General features: G+C 45.3%; 1 protein-coding gene across 1 annotated transcript in view; it reads right to left on the reverse strand.

The window, feature by feature from the left end:
* POLR2B (RNA polymerase II subunit B) overlaps positions 1-16,795 on the reverse strand; it is a 94,894-nt gene that overhangs the window by 40,368 nt on the left and 37,731 nt on the right. Inside the window, 6 exon segments of the mRNA XM_085894548.1 lie at positions 194-288; positions 1,008-1,104; positions 1,685-1,853; positions 3,422-3,620; positions 12,764-12,889; positions 12,891-12,916. Of these exon segments, the coding sequence (XP_085750674.1) occupies positions 194-288; positions 1,008-1,104; positions 1,685-1,853; positions 3,422-3,620; positions 12,764-12,889; positions 12,891-12,916 (712 nt within the window).

Below are 16,795 nucleotides of genomic sequence, written 5' to 3' on the forward strand. Positions count from 1 at the left end.
GGGCAATGCTGTGTGCATTTGGGAAGAAAGAGGATCGTGTTTGATATTGCTTGCGTCTTGTTTATTTCCTCTTTCTCCATGCGCATGTTTGTTGTTAATAAATGGTCTCAGACTCCGACAGAGAAGAACTGAATTCTTCCACAAAGACATAAACCACATTCCTCATTGAAATATGAAAGGAATCTTTTTTCACCTTGACAAATGTTTCTGTCAGGCTTCTCAAACACCTCTTCTTGGTCAAAGCTTCTCTTTGATTCTTGATCAACATACGAGCGGTAAAATACGGACCTGAGTGTCAAACCATTCGCATTTTTCTGGTTAAAACTTTGGTTAAAAAGTTAATAAAGCTATTCACACACTAATTGAATTGAAATTCACAAACAAGAAAAGGAAATTGTAAATACACTGTGTACTTGTACATTGCTCGCATTCCAAAACCCTACAATGCATCATACTGAAGCAACAACAAAGTTGTACCAAGTTCCCAACCACTGATGGTTCCTGAAATGAACATCCAGCTGAGGGACAACATCACGGCCCGCCTGCAACGCACCGACCCACAGTTTATAGTCTGGTCGTGATTTAGTCCCAGATTAAAGAGTTCAAAGGTAATTGTGCTACCTCTGGGAGATGTGGGAGGGGAGAAGAAGAGAAAGAGGAAGAACAGATTTGATGACATACGTGCCAAGGCCACCCCCCCTCCCTCCTCCCCTCATGAAAAAGGAGTAATGATCAATGGTGAGGTCGTAAACTGTAAACCCAGTTAGGGAAGTGAGACTCGGAGATGGAAGAGGGAAGGAAGGTTTCGATGAAATAACCAGGGTGAGGTTTAAGGAACAACACAACAAACAAAACGTTGGAATCGGAATATGAATTTTGCTGACTTTACCGGATAAAGGCCGGTTAGAATATGGGGTATAGAAAGAGACAAGAACAAAACAAACATGGTGCACAAAGGTTGTTACTCACCTTGATATGCAGCAATATTTTAATTGGTATTTAATTACCTGAAGAATCCTCGCTCCACCGCAGAGCGGTTCATGATGATGGAGTCCTCCTGGTTGTAGCCTGTGTAAGAAGCAATGGCTACAATGGAGTTTATACCTGAAAAGACAAACATTTCATTTATATTTTTAATTTTTTTTTATTTAAGTTCGCCCTAAACAAGGCTAAAAACCACTACTGTATTTATAAAGTGCTACAAAGAAAAAGAAGAGGAAAAACTGGCAAAACATTCACCGAGTCCTGAAACAAGGAAACCTCTTTACAGGACCACGATGCAGGAGTAACTAGGCCTGAAAAATAAATTTTCTTGCCAAACTTGACACCATCTCCGCACTGGATGGCCGTTCCCAAAAGGAGCTCACCCGCCCTTTGTCAGGTGGTGTTTTTCGTCCTGGCAGGGCGTCACAGCCACCCTCTCCACGAGCAAAGTCAGTTTAGTCGCCGCCAACCCGACCATGCGGCAGGTAGCACTGAGTTACATGTTACCGGTGGCAATCCCAAAAAGCTGACCTGATTACATCAGCGACTTGATTGGAAAGTAGTATTATGATTTACAGTATTACAATCAACTCTAAGTTTACATGTGAAAGTTCATGTAAAATTGAAAAATAAATAAATGATGCTTTAATGTAGTTTCGGAGGCAACGATACAGGTTTTAAAACGAACACAATTATGCACCTGCTGGAAGTTCACGGAAGCGTAGGTACTCCATGGACCGAGTTGTAACGAGAGGTTTCTGTGGATAGTATAGTACATGTGCAAGAGTGTCCATGCGTACGTGGAAGTTTGTGATGTACACGCCCATTGCCTGCTTTCCCATGGCTGACTGGTACGTGTTGCGGGGAGACTGCGAGAGTAAGAAAATCAGAGTATTAATGTGTAGCGGATATATTGACATTAAGAAATGATAACTATTGCAGAAAAATTCAGTAGAGTGTTGTTACAATTAGCAAGTGGATCATCAAAAAAAAAAATCATCAAATTAGAACTCTCCAAAGCCCAACAATTTTTTTGAAGGCACCTCCAGCATTTAGCATAGTCCAATCGGATGGTTCAGAGCTGGCACACTTGTCTTTGAAGGTTCCAGTGTGGGTTTGATTCCCGATCCACTTTAACTCTCTGACTGATATTTCGTGGGAAGTCGTTGCAATGATGAGTGTGCTGCCTCTCGGATGGCCGTGAAGCTGGGCCTCCCATCTACGAGCATGAACTGGTGGAGTTTGAAGATCCCACGGAGTCTTGAGAAAACAGTAGGTCGAGTTATCGCCAGTACCCTGAACAAGTTACAAATTCTTGCCATAACTCGCTCCATTCGAATGTCAGGTTTGGCAAGCCAGTTTGTGAAAGTACGAGGTGTGGTTCAGGAGATGGTTCGGCAGGCATTTGGAATTTGTTCATGGTGCCAGTTATAACTCACCTACTCTTCACGAAAGTTACCAAGGACATCTTTAACATCCACCAACAAACAGTTCTTGCAAATGGGTAATTTGGCTTAACATCCCGTTAGACGACACACTCGCTGATACTCGTCCAGCATGCAAAACACCTGGACGACAGTTTATAGTTGGTCTGGGTTAAAAACCCAGGCTATACAGGTCAGAGGTGAGTAAAGCATGCTGCTGCTAAACCAAATAAGTAGGTGGGATTACTTCGGGCCATTAAATATGTTGTAGTTTAGGGTTCAAGCTTGGCTGGCATGATGGCCGAGACTCCAGAGGTACGCACACTCAACTCTATCCTGCCGAGCCAGGGTTTGAATCTCAGCCCAACTATAAATGGTGGTTCACAGGCTTGGCGATTCATCAACGTGTGTGCCGTCCCTCGAATGGATGGATGTAAAACTGGGCATCCCGCTCTGCCGGCATTCGTTGATGAACATTAAGATCCCACGGTATCCTTCGCTAAGAGGAAGTGAGCTATCACTGACACCATAGCCAAATTACAAAATTCCTGCCCTAACTATTTAGTCAAGCATCAGGCCTGGCCTGTCGGTTTATGAAACAGTTGGGCCAAAACTCCCCCACCCTCTGGCCAAGCGCACGAGAACGTGGGAACAATTGTGGCTGTTAAATACGAAGGGTCGTCTATGGTTCAAGGTGCACACGTAAGAGATCACACCAAGTCTCCACAATGATTCAATGGATTTCCTTTTTTTTGTTGCAGAAATCCACTGACACAGGGATGGAGTTGGAAATGTCCTCAATAAAACAGGATTGCCCACTAAAATGAACTCCATTGTAACGAATGTTCCTTATTGTAATTAATTACGTTTTCTTCATATAATAATTTGTGCAAATGACCTGCGACAGTCACATATTACGTCATGAAAATTGTGTGACAATGGCATGCATTAGTTAAGATACAAACAAACAGAATGAGGGAAAGATAAAGGATGGGTTGCCAATAGTAACGTGCCTGGTTGTGATCAGGAAATGGGATGAGTGAGGCACAAACACCCAGTACCATTGCCGGGTGTATCTCACAGTGGGTATACGTCTTACAGTATGCAACGCTCTTCTCCGCTAGGTCATCTGGAGTCATTGCCACCATGGTGCTCTCTTCCTCGAGTGTGTCGACGTATTCCACCACACCCGCAGCGACCAGTTCCTGCCAACTGTACACACAACACCGGCATCAACACACAGTTTTGAACTACCCATAGTGGCCGGTTAACAACCGCAGATACGGATTGCCCAAATAACGAAGTGGACTCGAACGATGGCAGCCATTTTGAAAAGAGACTTTCTTTCACGGGGACAAAATTTTTGAATTGAACAAACAAACATAAGTGCAAATAAATGAATGAACTTACACTTTCAATCAACAATTTAAACAATCACTTCCGGTTCCGGTTTTGGAGCGGCGAGAGGTCTCCTTCGGGGCTCCCTGCTGATGTTCTCAAAGTTAAGTTTCCGGTTGTTATTTGTCCCGTTTTAACTGTTTAATTTTCTCACCTACATGTTACTGTGTGTTCCTAGTTCGGTTTTGTTTCAAAAATCGTGCTATTTTGTGAGTATTTTTGTCGACGTTCTTACCTGGTGTTTGAGGCCTAGGCCTAGGCTTGAGGCCTACCAGTTCCACTCGGTGTTCGATCGTTTTTTTTTGTTTGTTTGTTTTTTTCTCCCCATTACCCTCAATTTTCATCCTCCCCACTTTCCAAACATCCCCCATTCTCCCAACTAATCTCTTTCTTATCTCAAAAATATATATATATATATATATATATATATATATATATATATATATATATATATATACCCAACAACAACAACAACACGCTCACCTTCTCCCGATTCTGCTTCTTCTTCTTCCTCTTAACTTCCTCCTCGATTTTTTTTTTACACTTTCATGACCTAATCTGTTGAACCCTCTCATACATTAATATTAACAACAAAAACGATCTTATAATGCTTCATCTTCCTCTCTCACACATGTGGTACTCTTTACTGTTTCACAATGCACTACTCTTCTGCTATTTTAACAGACTGCTCTCATTTCAGACCTCTCCTTCATTCCTTGCCTAAAAAATCCAACTATTACAGCGCTTCTTCTCTCCATTCTCTGAATTCGCCTTCATTGCATCCATCAAGAATTGTGTTAAATCGCATCTCTGACCTAAAACTTTAAAAACCACAGTTTGCCATGGATGCTCGCTTTCCATCAACCATTCTTTTTTCCAACTTCAGTGCCAACTCACCCCCTCACCCCTCACTCTCACTCTCAAAGCAACCATCCCACTCTTCTCCCTCCAAGCCTCCCTCTCACCTCTCTCAAAAATTCCCCTCACCTTTCTCCCACCTTTCATCCCCCTCACTCTTCCTTCTCTAAGTTGCCCCCTCTCATCCACCAACCTGCCTCCCTCCACTGCCCTCTCACCTCCATCTCTTCACTCCACCTCCTCAAATCCTCAACTGCCTTCTTCCTTGTCTCTTGTCCCCCTCTCCCCAGCACCACAGAGCCTTTTCTCCTCCTCATTCGGCCCCTCCCTTAGCTATTCTGCAATACCCCACACTCTTTCAGCAACCCTCCTTACCTCCTCCCCCTCCACCTCCTGCACCCAAAGCCTCCTCCCCTACCTCTTCATTAAAAGTGTGGACCTCAAATATCCGGGGCCTTCGCTCAAACCTTTCAGATCTTTCCATACAGGCTGCCACTGACAAACCAGACATAATCTGCCTAACAGAAACTTTCCTCTCCCAAGACGTGTCTGACTCCCAAGTATCTCTCCCCGGTTACTCCCTCTTACGGTATGACAGACCTGAGCCTCGTCCTGGTGGAGGTGTTGCTCTCTTCATCAAAGACTCTATTCCTCACTCTCCATGCACTGCTCTCACTCCCCCACACCCCCAGGAATACCTCTGGCTTCGGCTTCCCCTCCACTCCCACCTCATGTTTATATCTGTACTGTACCGTCCACCGAACAGTGATGACTCCATCTACACCTCTTCACTATCCGAAAACATGGACCATCTTCTATCTTCTCTCATCCAAACGCTCACTTCCTCTTATGTGGTGGCTTCAGTTGCCGTCTCGCCACTTGGCTAGGTGTGGGTACCTCTCTCACCTGCCATGGCACCTCAGCAAAAGCTTTCTGCGACTCATTGGGACTGACTCAATTGATCAACTTCCCGACCCGGATCTCAACCAATGGTACTCCATCTCTTCTGGATCTGATTTTGACAAATTTCCCTGACAATATCTGCTGCTCTTCCTTCGCTCCAATTGGTTCTTCTGACCACGTCCTTGTTAAAGTGGACATCTCTCTGGCTGTTATCAGAGAACCACCTCACCGCCGTCGAGTCTGGCATTTCACTCAAGCCGACTGGCAGGGTCTCCGAGCAGCCATCAAACTTACAGACTGGTCTCCTATCACTACTTTCTCAAACATCAACTCATCCTGGGAATTCTTTCAAAGAAACTTGCTCTCCCTCATGCACAGATTTATCCCCTCTCGTGTTCAGTTGTCTTACCCTTCCTCCCGCCCTTGGTTTACTGAAGCTTGTGGTGAGGCAGTTGTCCTGAAACAACTTGCCTTTGCCCTCATGGAAAGCAAACCCAACTGAGGGCAATCTCAGTTCTTTCCACAAAGCTCGGAACAAGTGTGTATCTACTCTCAGGAGAGCCAGAAAACAACATCTTTCTCATCTCAAGTCTGAACTCTCAAACCTCTCTCCCTCCTCAAAATCCTGGTGGCGTTTAATCAAATCTGTTTCTGGTGTATGTTCCCCCTCCATCCCTCCCTTACCTCAAATGGCCGCACTGCTGATTCCACACGTGATAAAGCTGAATGTCTAAACTCGGTGTTTGCAGCTAAATCCTGTGTCCTAAACCCATCACTATCTTTACCCAGTCGCACCCAACTGTCCCTGGACTCTGTATCCTTTTCTCCTGACAAGGTGGAGAGCTTGCTTTCAAACCTCGAGTCAGATTCTGCAACCGGTCCAGACGGCATCAGCCCACGTGTCCTCAAAGCCTGCTCTTCTGCTCTTGCTCACCCTCTCTCTGTTCTATTCGCCCTCTCATTTGCCCAAGGTCATCTGCCATCTGCTTGGAAATCTGCTAACATCACTGCCCTGCATAAAAAGGTGCAAAAACAGATCCCTGTAACTACAGACCAATCAGCCTTCTCCCAATCATCAGCAAGGTTATGGAATCCATCATCGCTTCAGACATGAAATCCTTCCTCTTCTCCAATGGCTTGATTTCCAATCATCAATTTGGTTTCAGACCAGGTCACTCTACCCTGGATATGCTGCTTCTGCTCTCCCATCAATGGATGGAGGTCCTCAATGCCAGACAGGAAATCCGAGCCGTATCCCTGGACATATCACGTGCTTTTGACACAGTCTGGCACCCTGCACTACTCACCAAACTCTCTTCCCATGGTATTCAAGGCCATCTCCACTCATGGCTCGCAGACTTCCTCTCCTGTCGCAGTCAACGTGTGGCCCTAAATGGAGTTCTTTCATCCCCTCTTCCTGTGCAGGCTGGAGTTCCTCAAGGTAGCGTTCTGGGCCCTGTTCTTTTTCTGGTTTTCATCGATGATCTCTCGGACTCTCTGGAAAATCCTCTATTTCTCTTTGCCGACGACTCCACCCTCTGCCGTACCATCGGCCATCCCTCAGACCGGCAAGCAGCAGCTTCTTCGCTCACTACAGATCTGGATAAAATAACAAACTGGTCCAACACGTGGAACATGTCTTTCAATGCAGACAAATCTCGCACTCTCACTATGTCTCTTCGAAAGGACCGTTTAGAAAACCCCCCCATCCACTTTCTCAACAATCCTCTGGAAGAAGTCTTTTCTTTCAAGCTTCTGGGTCTCACTATCTGCCATGACCTTTCCTGGGAAAGTCACATTTCCAACCTCGCCTCAAAAGCCAGTCGCCGACTGGGAATCCTCCGTCGTGCTAAGTCCTTCCTCGGCCCTCTTGAGCTCCTGACCACTTACAAAGCTTTTGTCCATAGCCTGATGGAGTACTGCTCTCCCCTCTGGGCTGGTGCTCCTGCCTCCCACCTTTCTCGGCTTCACGCTGTCGAAACCAGGGCATTTAGGATCATTGGCATCTCCCGCAATGAAGCTGAGTCGTTGGGCCTCTCACTCAATAACCGCAGGTTGGTCGGTGGTCTTTCTGTCTTCTACCGTCTCCTCTCCAGCCTTGCCCCCCCCCCTGCTCTCTCTGTGATTTGTCCCCACCACATTTCCACAGGGCGCTCAAGGTCTGCCAACAACCCCCTTCTGGTAAAACTACCAAAATCACGAATCACTGCTCATCTTCACTCTTTCATTCCTCTTTTTTCCCGCCTTTGGAATAAACTTCCTCACTCTATTCTTTCCCATTCTTCCCTCCAGGCTTCCAAAACAGCTGTTCACCACCACCTCTTATCTTCCCCATCCAAATCCTCGATCTTTTCTACCCCCGATAATCCACTCAAGCCCACTTCCTTCAATTCCCCTGCTTTCCTTCCTGAAAGTCCCTGTAATGTCCATCTTCTCTTCGCCATGTTCCCCATCCCATCCCCATCCCTCTCCCTTCCACAGTTCACCTAATGTGTCTGTTCCCCACTGTTTTGTCCCAACCACTCCCGCCCCTCTTGTCTCATGCCCCCTTGCTGTGAGTTGTGTGTTAGCTCTCATACGAGCCTCGACCAAGGTATACAAAAAATAAAAAACAACAAATTTAAACAAAATTAAATTTAAACAAAGTTGCACTTGTTTAACCCAACACAGGGATGTAATGGTTAGAGCGTACGGTCTGAGTCTGGGAGGGCGGCGGATCAAACCACGGCCAAATCATACCAAAGACTTCAAAAATGGTACTTGCTGCTCCTTCACTTGACACTCAGCATTTAAAGGATAGAGAATGGGCAAACCCTGTGGTAGAAGAGGAAATTCCTCCTTACATTGGAGAAGAGATCCACGGAGAAGAGTAAATTCCACCTGATATTGCCACACTGGTTGCAGAGAGGAAAGTGACGTCATAAAGATGATATCACCGGTACTCAGAGGGTGCTGGGAAGTATATAGCGACCTCTGCCAGCTGTCGAGTTGGACGTCAGCGGTGTTACAATCCTGATTGCTGGTCCTCCAATCAACTGTGGTCCACCTTCGCTTGTGGAAACACGGGCTGTGGTGAATGGGTTGAAATGAGGTAAAGTTCCTGGGATCTGTGGCATCCGTGCTGAACTTCTCAAGGCTGGTGGAAATGCTGTGGTCGTGTCGATGCATGCAGTTTTGTGCTCTGCCTGGAACACAGGCATCATCCCAACTGACTGGAAGAGGGGCCTTGTTGTCCCTCTCTGGAAAGGGAAGGGTGATCGCCAAGACTGCAACAACTACCGAGGGGTGACGCTGCTCTCAGTGCCGGGCAAGGTCTTTGCTCGGATCATTCTTAATAGGGTTCGCCACCATCTGCTTGAGCACCAGCGTCCAGAGCAGTCAGGCTTTACACCAAAGAGGTCAACGATTGACCGTATCCTTGCTCTTCGGGTCCTCACCGAACGCAGACGAGAGTTTCGGCAGGGGCTGCTTGCAGCCTATGTTTATCTCTGTAAAGCGTTCGATTCAGTGAATCGGGATGTCCTCTGGAGGATTCTTGGTCTTCGTGGGGTGCCACCAAAACTGATCAATCTGATGTCTGAATTCTACTCTGGTACTGAGAGTGCTGTGAGACGTGGTGATACCATCTCTGACAAATTTTCAGTTGTTACTGGAGTTCCTCAGGAGTGTGACCTGGCCCCCACACTTTTCAGCACTTGTATGGACTGGATTTGGGGGAGGATGTCGGAGAGATCAAGCTGCGGTGCATCGTGTGGGAATGTCAAGATGTCTGACCTTGATTTCGCAGATGATGCAGTCATCTTTGTGGAGATTCTAGATATCCTTTTGGTGGCCCTCGAGGTGCTGAATGAGAAGTCGGAGCTGCTGGGATTACGGGTTTCCTGGGTGAAAACTAAGATCTCGGTTTTCAATGACATCTTGGATGCTGCTGTCCTGTCTGTACTTGTTTGTGGTGAGGATGTTGAGGTCGTGGAGAGATTCACTTACCTTGGCAGTGATGTTCATGTCTCTGCTGGCTGTGAGTCAGAGGTCAACAGACATCTGGGTCGGGCCTGGGGAGTCATGGATTCACTGGACAATGGGGTGTGGCGCTGCCGGTACCTGTGCGGGAGGACGAAAGTCCGAGTATTCAGGTCCTTGGTGCTTCCAATCTTGCTCTATGGATGTGAGACTTGGACTCTGACCAGGGATCTGAGACAGAGACTTAATTCCTTTGGTACCAGGTCTCTTGGGAGAATCCTGAGCGATCACTGGACAGACTTTGTGTCCAACGAGCGGTGTTTCTGAGAGAAACTCAAATGAGATTTGTTACCTGCATGGTCTGTGAGCGTCAGCTGGGCTATGGACATGTAGCTCATTTTCCTGATGCTGATACTGCCCATCAGCTCCTCCTCAGCGAGGGAGTCTCGTGAGTGGAGGAGGCCAATGGGCTGATCACGTGCCTCGTAGTTGCAGCAGGTTGATCAGCATCTCAAGGGGATGGGGATGGCCAGATCGGGGCCCCTGGAGTAACGGCAGAAAGTGGATGAAGTGATGCGCTGCTCTGGCGCATGCTCCCACACCTGACCTGACCTGACCGGTACTCAGAGAGTGCTGGGAAGTATATAGCGACCTATGCCCCCTGCCCCACACCAACCACACTCATATTTTATCAGCAAGTGGCGGTCTACGATCACGCAAATTTGAGGCTTGTGTCAGATATAACTGCAACTTGCTCATGATTTACAAACCTGTATCACGGTGGAATTGAAGGCATATGGAATAGAAGTTTTCACTTACGTGTCTCTCTGAATTATCATCATCATGAAGGTCCTTGTGTTCCCAAACAAGTGAAACCACCTTTGAAGTTTTCTCTTATCACTTTCTTATTCATCATTGTCCTCTGTCATACCACTCAGTGTGTATATGGCAGAAGAGTGGACAAGAAAATGCCAGCTGTCTCTCTGCCATACTACCAGTGTGTTGACCTTTCATGCTTTGTCATTAAGCTCTTATTGAGCATTTTAATTGGTTCCTGACCTGCTCAGATTTTAGAATGTCCTTTTATTTCTCAATGTCCACCAAGTATGGAAACAGGCTGCACTCAAACCCAAATACGTCACAGCTCCACCTCCATCCTTGGCATGTTTTAAGGATCAAAAAGTCCCTCTCAAAAAAACAAAGCTGTGACACAAGTTCATAAATCGTATCGATCTTCATGACAAAAGTAAATAGACACCTTAAATTTATTCATTTCATCTGTATAACGCAGTTTTTACTCAGTGATTTGTACTAATATTGGACGATTTATTTGCGAAAACGAATTCCTGGATCTTGTATGACAAGTAACGATGCCTCAAACCCAGGGAGCACACAAACTTTCCGATTTTCAAAAAGGACGAATTGTTGGCCAATCGGAAGGTGGAGTCAGCCACGCCAGATAGCTCAGAACTTTGGCATTCCGCTTTCTACGGTCAATCGGGTGATTGTGCAATTCACCAGCGAAGGCAAGGAATCCACGGCTTCCCGTTCTGGTTGACTACGCCCTCAGAAAGGTGTTTTCGAGCTGTCAAGCGGCCCATTGAGAAAACTCCCTGTTGCAAGGCAGCAGATGTTGCAGAGGAGGTCCAAGTTAGCTCAAGAACTGCCGTGCGGTACTTTCATCAACTGGGCTACGATGGGAGAGCAGTGAGAAGACCTCTTCTTAGACCAGCCGACATCCAAAGGAGAAAGAAATGAGCTGACGAGATGTCCACCAGACCCTTGGAGTTTTGGCAAACTGAAATTTTTTCAGATGAGTCCCAATTTGTTTAATTTTCTGAAAGTGGACGCGTATGAGTCTGGAGACTTCTCTTTGAACTTCACGTCTCTTAAGAATTCTCTTTGAACCGATTGCAGCCAACTATCAAACACGGTGGTTTTTCAGTGATGGTGTGGGGAGAGCAATCTGGAGCGCTGGTCGGTCAGAGCTTGTGGAGTGTGTTGGCAACATCAACTCTACGATATACATTTCTATCCTTGAGGATGGACGCCTCTCTGTCTTATTCATTGGTCAGATGGTCAAAAACAACACTCTGTTCATGGAAGATGGAGCTCCTTGCCGCACTGCAAAAAAGACCAAAGAATGGCAGGACAGAAATGGGATCAAGGACTTCATGGCCAAGTCAGTCTCCTGACATAAATCCCATTGAATACCTCTGGGCCATATTGATCGAGCTGTGCGGAAAATGTCCAGGAAACCAACATCATGGGCAGAATTACTAAACCTTTTGCGTGAAGCCGAGGCAGAAATCCCACGAGAGAAAAATTCGAACTCGTTAGTTCTATGTCTGAAAGAGTAAAAGCATTGAAATCTGCAAATGGCAAGTTTACTAAATACTAGTGAATATATTAAAATGGATCAAATGTACTTCAAATGTTCAATAAATTAATGACCCGTATCTTGCCAAAAGGTGACCACGGTGACTTATTTAAGGTCACACTGAGGTGAACAGAGCTGCTATCCACCAGGAGCGACTCCTTGAGTGAATATCTGCCTACGAGAGATTCCGATGAGAATCGTTTCTACAGAGTAACCATGAAAAATATGTTTTTGCCTCATAACGTCACCAAATGACGTCATAATGACTCAAGCTTGGACATATCTAGAAAGCACTCATCGAGGTGTTCAATTTGAGGTACTACACGATATGGTTCCTAAAACTTGAAAATTTGACCTTGGGGTCAAATATGTTTGACCTAAGGCGCTAACCATGAAAGTCAAGGCCAATTGCCACCAAAATTAATCAGCTGAGCGCCAGACCATGAACTATATTCCCATGAAGTTTGAAGACGATCCGATCAAAATTACTCAAAAATAAGGGTTTTGTCGACTCCCCTGATTTGCGACAAAGTGACCTTGACCTTGACCTTCAAAATTTTGTGCACTGAAAGGGACCTCTATAGGCCTCTGATATGCGAAGTTAGAAAAATTTCCAATGATAACTGTGCTCTGCAGAATTTTTTAGACGTGATTACAAACAAAAAACAAACAAACAAACAAAAACATACAAGTTGACTAACATATCTTGCAAAAACTTCGTTTTGGCAAGATAATTTTTTTAATCATGGTGTCTATTTACTTCTGTCATGTCTGAATGTCTCATTGTATCGAAAGGAAGTGCAGATCAGTGCTATACAGGGTGGCAATCACAGAGTGCAACATTCAAAACACACACCTGTAGTTATTGTACTCGCGTTCCTTCAGTGCCTCGATGTGATGCCTTTTCAGCAGCATTTTCTGATTCTCCACAATGAGCAGTGGACGACAGATGCGGCCAGCATCCGCGTGGATTTGAATCTCGCTCGTGGATGTCCCTCACCATCGATACCTGCATGGCACGTTCAAATGAACGAGACGTCCTCACACACCAAGAATGCTTGCGAAATATTCACCGCCAATTATTTTTGAGGTCAACATCGACCCAAGGTCAACAACTTGGGTGAGATTTCTAAAATCCTTAATTATCATCCGATTCAGTTGAAATTTGAAGAGGATTTATATTTCAAGTCACTGATTATTTCAGGTCACATGAGGTGTATATATATATATATATATATATATATATATATATATATATATATATATATATATATATATATATATATATATATATATATATATATATATATATATAAATATATATATATATTATATACTTAGAGTATATTGTTACGGAAAAGGCAAAGGAAGTAACGGGCATAAGATGGACAAGTTTTTAATAAATGTCAAGCATAAGTGGTTAGTTTCTGTGTGGAATGGGAGGATATGTGTCGAAGCGTGTTTTAGCAGGGGGAGTAAAAGTGCCCACGCCCTTCTGTAACATGTCTGAATCCCCCACCATCCCTCCATATTCATCCTCTAAATTGTCTCCATTGGTAATCTCTCTACATGTTTTCTTTGCAACTGATTAAAGCAGTTGCTTGGCAAAACCAGCGGATGCCCCTAAGGAGGTGAGCACAGCACCTGGGCGACTATGGTGGAGGAAAGAGACCAACTGGAGTCAAAACGTCCCTGAGGAATATGTCTCATGAAGCGCGATGCGTGGATAAATCAGCATGCGTGTCCGGTTACAGTCGCCAGAGCTTATCAAAGTCATGCGGGAAGGGGAACCCACAAGCCCATGAAGTCTGGACAAGCCCACAGTCTCTCCTCCCAGAACCATTGCCATCACTGACCTCCATCAGTGCACACCCTGACCAGCAAGTCCCACGAAAAGTGATTTTCCTGAAAGAAGTTTGATACCACTTGAAAAATATCTGTTGCTGTTATACAACTTCTCCATGAGATGGCAGAAGAGCATTTCCTCTTTTACACTGTTGCCTGACACGAAACGAGCATACATCAGTAGCTGAGAACACTGAGCAACATCAGTCGTTTCGTCCAACTGGATGTTAAATACAGGAAAAGCTCTTACTTGGTCGAGAACTTGATCTTTGAAGTCTTGAGACATTTCATCGATCCTTCCCTTGACGGTATCGTTTGATAGAGAGATTTGGGAAAGCTTGTTTGCACTATCCTTCCCCGGAACGAGCTCTGCTGCACACAGTATACTTGGTTTTATGAGAGTCTCTCCGATGTTATGGCTCTTTTTGCTCTTTGCAATCAACATGGCGATCTCATAGGAAGCCTCAACAACCTTTGAAGTCTGTTGCCGAAATGCTCCACTGCTGTCCATCTTAGCTTGCTTCAAGGACAGCCTTTTTGTTTCGAAGAATGCCTTGGGTTTGGCAGCGAGAGCAGGATGCATTGTCTTGAAGTGGCGTTCCAAGCATGTGGGCCGTATGCCATCATTGGTCAGACTCAGAGTCTTGTAGCATATTACGCACTGGGGTACCTCTGTGTCACCCTTTTGGAGGGACAAATCCAAATTGAATGTATTCGTCAATATACTTCCGCTTTTTTGCACTCATTGCTAATGATTTAGTTTGAAATGAGTTCTGTCAATTCTAAAAAATTGATTTTAATATTAAAATTAAAATAAAATATAAATTTTAATATTAAATTTATATAAATGTTAAATTTTAAAATTAATTTTCAACACACATCAATATATCTATACATACAAATCCTTTATTTCTCATTTGCCCTCACTCTCACCTTCCCTTCACTTTGGACCAGGACACGCCCGCATGTTCGTGCCAGGTAAGCAAGGAGTTCGTCAATGCCTCAACTTCTCATATCTCTCTCCTTGATCTACCCTTGTGCGGAATGAACCTGATGGTGCCTGTAATGTTAATACAAGTAAGATTGTATAAGCTACATAGATTGGGGTAACTCTGCTCTTTGTCCCTTTGCTATCGCATGTATGTCTTTTAGCACACCACATGAACACTGTATGTCCCTGCTAAATGGATACTCCTGTGACTAAATCCCTGTCTTCACTGTGCAACATGCTTTTCCTCCCTCTCCATCTTGTGAATAAACCCCTGTTAATTGTTCATCTTAACCTGCTTGTAGTGTCCTTCCCTCCATTTGTCCAGCACAGTCCACATTATTGTTGGACAGGAAGTTTTACCCCACGTGATTTGCTCTCATTAAACAGTGTGTACCCATGGTTCTCTTAGATAGATGGGTATGTACTGAGGGCACGGACTGAGTCAGCTCACAAAGTAAATGGACCACCCTACAGGGGCGGGCATTTGGGAAGAATCAGAGTGCTTCTCCTTGTGGTAATCCCCAAAACCCCGGTTCCACACAAATAATATATTTCATTATATTCTGATTCTGATAAGCCTGGTGTTGGCTTAGTGGTTAGGGTGGCGGCTTGGGATCCCAGTGTCCTGAGTTCAAGCCCCGTTGGCTGCTGAATTAACACCAGGGGTTGGACTCAGCCTGTCATCCTTCCGAGGTCGGCGAAATGAGTGCCAGTGTACTGGTCCCGGTGTATGCCCCGGTTAAAATAGGTATACCATATCCCTGTGTGTCGTAAGAGGCGACCACCAGGGTTGGCGTCAGGAAGGGCATCCGGCCATAAAACATTGCCTCACAAAGCCAAACCCTGCACACAGCAGGGAAAATGGCTGTAAAAACGGTCATATTCTGATTCTGATGTCCCATATTTGTATTCTGTTGTGGATCCACCGTTTGGAGAGGTTCTGGATGAAAGGATCGAAACCTCGATGAAAAAATAACAGTGCCCAGCTGATGCTCCCGGCAGTTGGGAAATCAATCAATTGCTTAAGGCGCTGTCACACCTTGACGATTTAGCCAGCGTATGCCGACTTATGAAAAATTTGTCTTAAACGCTGGCACACGTCGAACACGTTATGGGTAAGTTTTGTATACGTTAAGAGCACGCTGAAAAACACTGCTATGCATCGTAGCACGCTGGCTTTCATCGTTGTACTTTGCGGTTGTCCTCAAATTTTAGCATGCTTGAAATTTTACAACGTATGCCGGCGTATGACTCACACGCCCACTACGCTGGCCATAAGTTGTAGGCACGTTATGTGATCATTGACACACGTCGACACATGTTATTTGTAAGTTACTCACAAGTCGAAACACGTTGAGGTAATGCTGGAGCGTACTCCAAAACTTATTTCTAACCTATGAGTAACGTGCTTTGAACCTATGTGTAGCGTACCTCCAACACATATTGACGGATGTAGACGTATTTGATTGACGTCTTTCTGACGACCACAGAACTTACTGAACGTGTTTCTAATTTACAGCTACCGTATAATGAAGTATTAGCAGCGTTTAAATAAAAAAAAAACAATAACTTCAAATAATTTGAAGAAACGTCAGGTTAGATCTGTGAACTTCTACAGGCACCATGTTAACCTGCACTAACCTGCTCCACGGTCAGGTTGTCAGCGACTAAACCATCTCCCCCACCAGGTTTTCTGGTGAGGAGGGTGTTTGGATATGGACACCCAGCAGGATTAAAAACAAAACCTGTCAAAGGGCAGAGGAGCTCCTTGTGAGCCAACGGCCATCCATATCTAGTGCCCAACTGTGTCTGCGGACGTCCTCCTGCAGTTGGGTCACTTCTTATTAGGAGGTTGGTGGCAGGATTTGCACTCCGGCCACCGGGAAACCCTTCATTCCGCAAAACGCAAAAACGCAAATCTGAAACCCACTCCGTGGGAGTACCTCCTGTGCAGCTTCCCATCGCAGGGCAGCTCACCGGATGACGGGATTGGGGCAAAGCCTTCGGGACCCCCAATCTTTGATAGGAGGGAAACCACGGGGTAACATCCCT

This window comes from Eptatretus burgeri, chromosome 9 (assembly GCF_056783735.1).
Source record: "Eptatretus burgeri isolate ZD-2024b chromosome 9, Ebu_testis_v1, whole genome shotgun sequence".
NCBI lineage: Eukaryota > Metazoa > Chordata > Myxini > Myxiniformes > Myxinidae > Eptatretus > Eptatretus burgeri.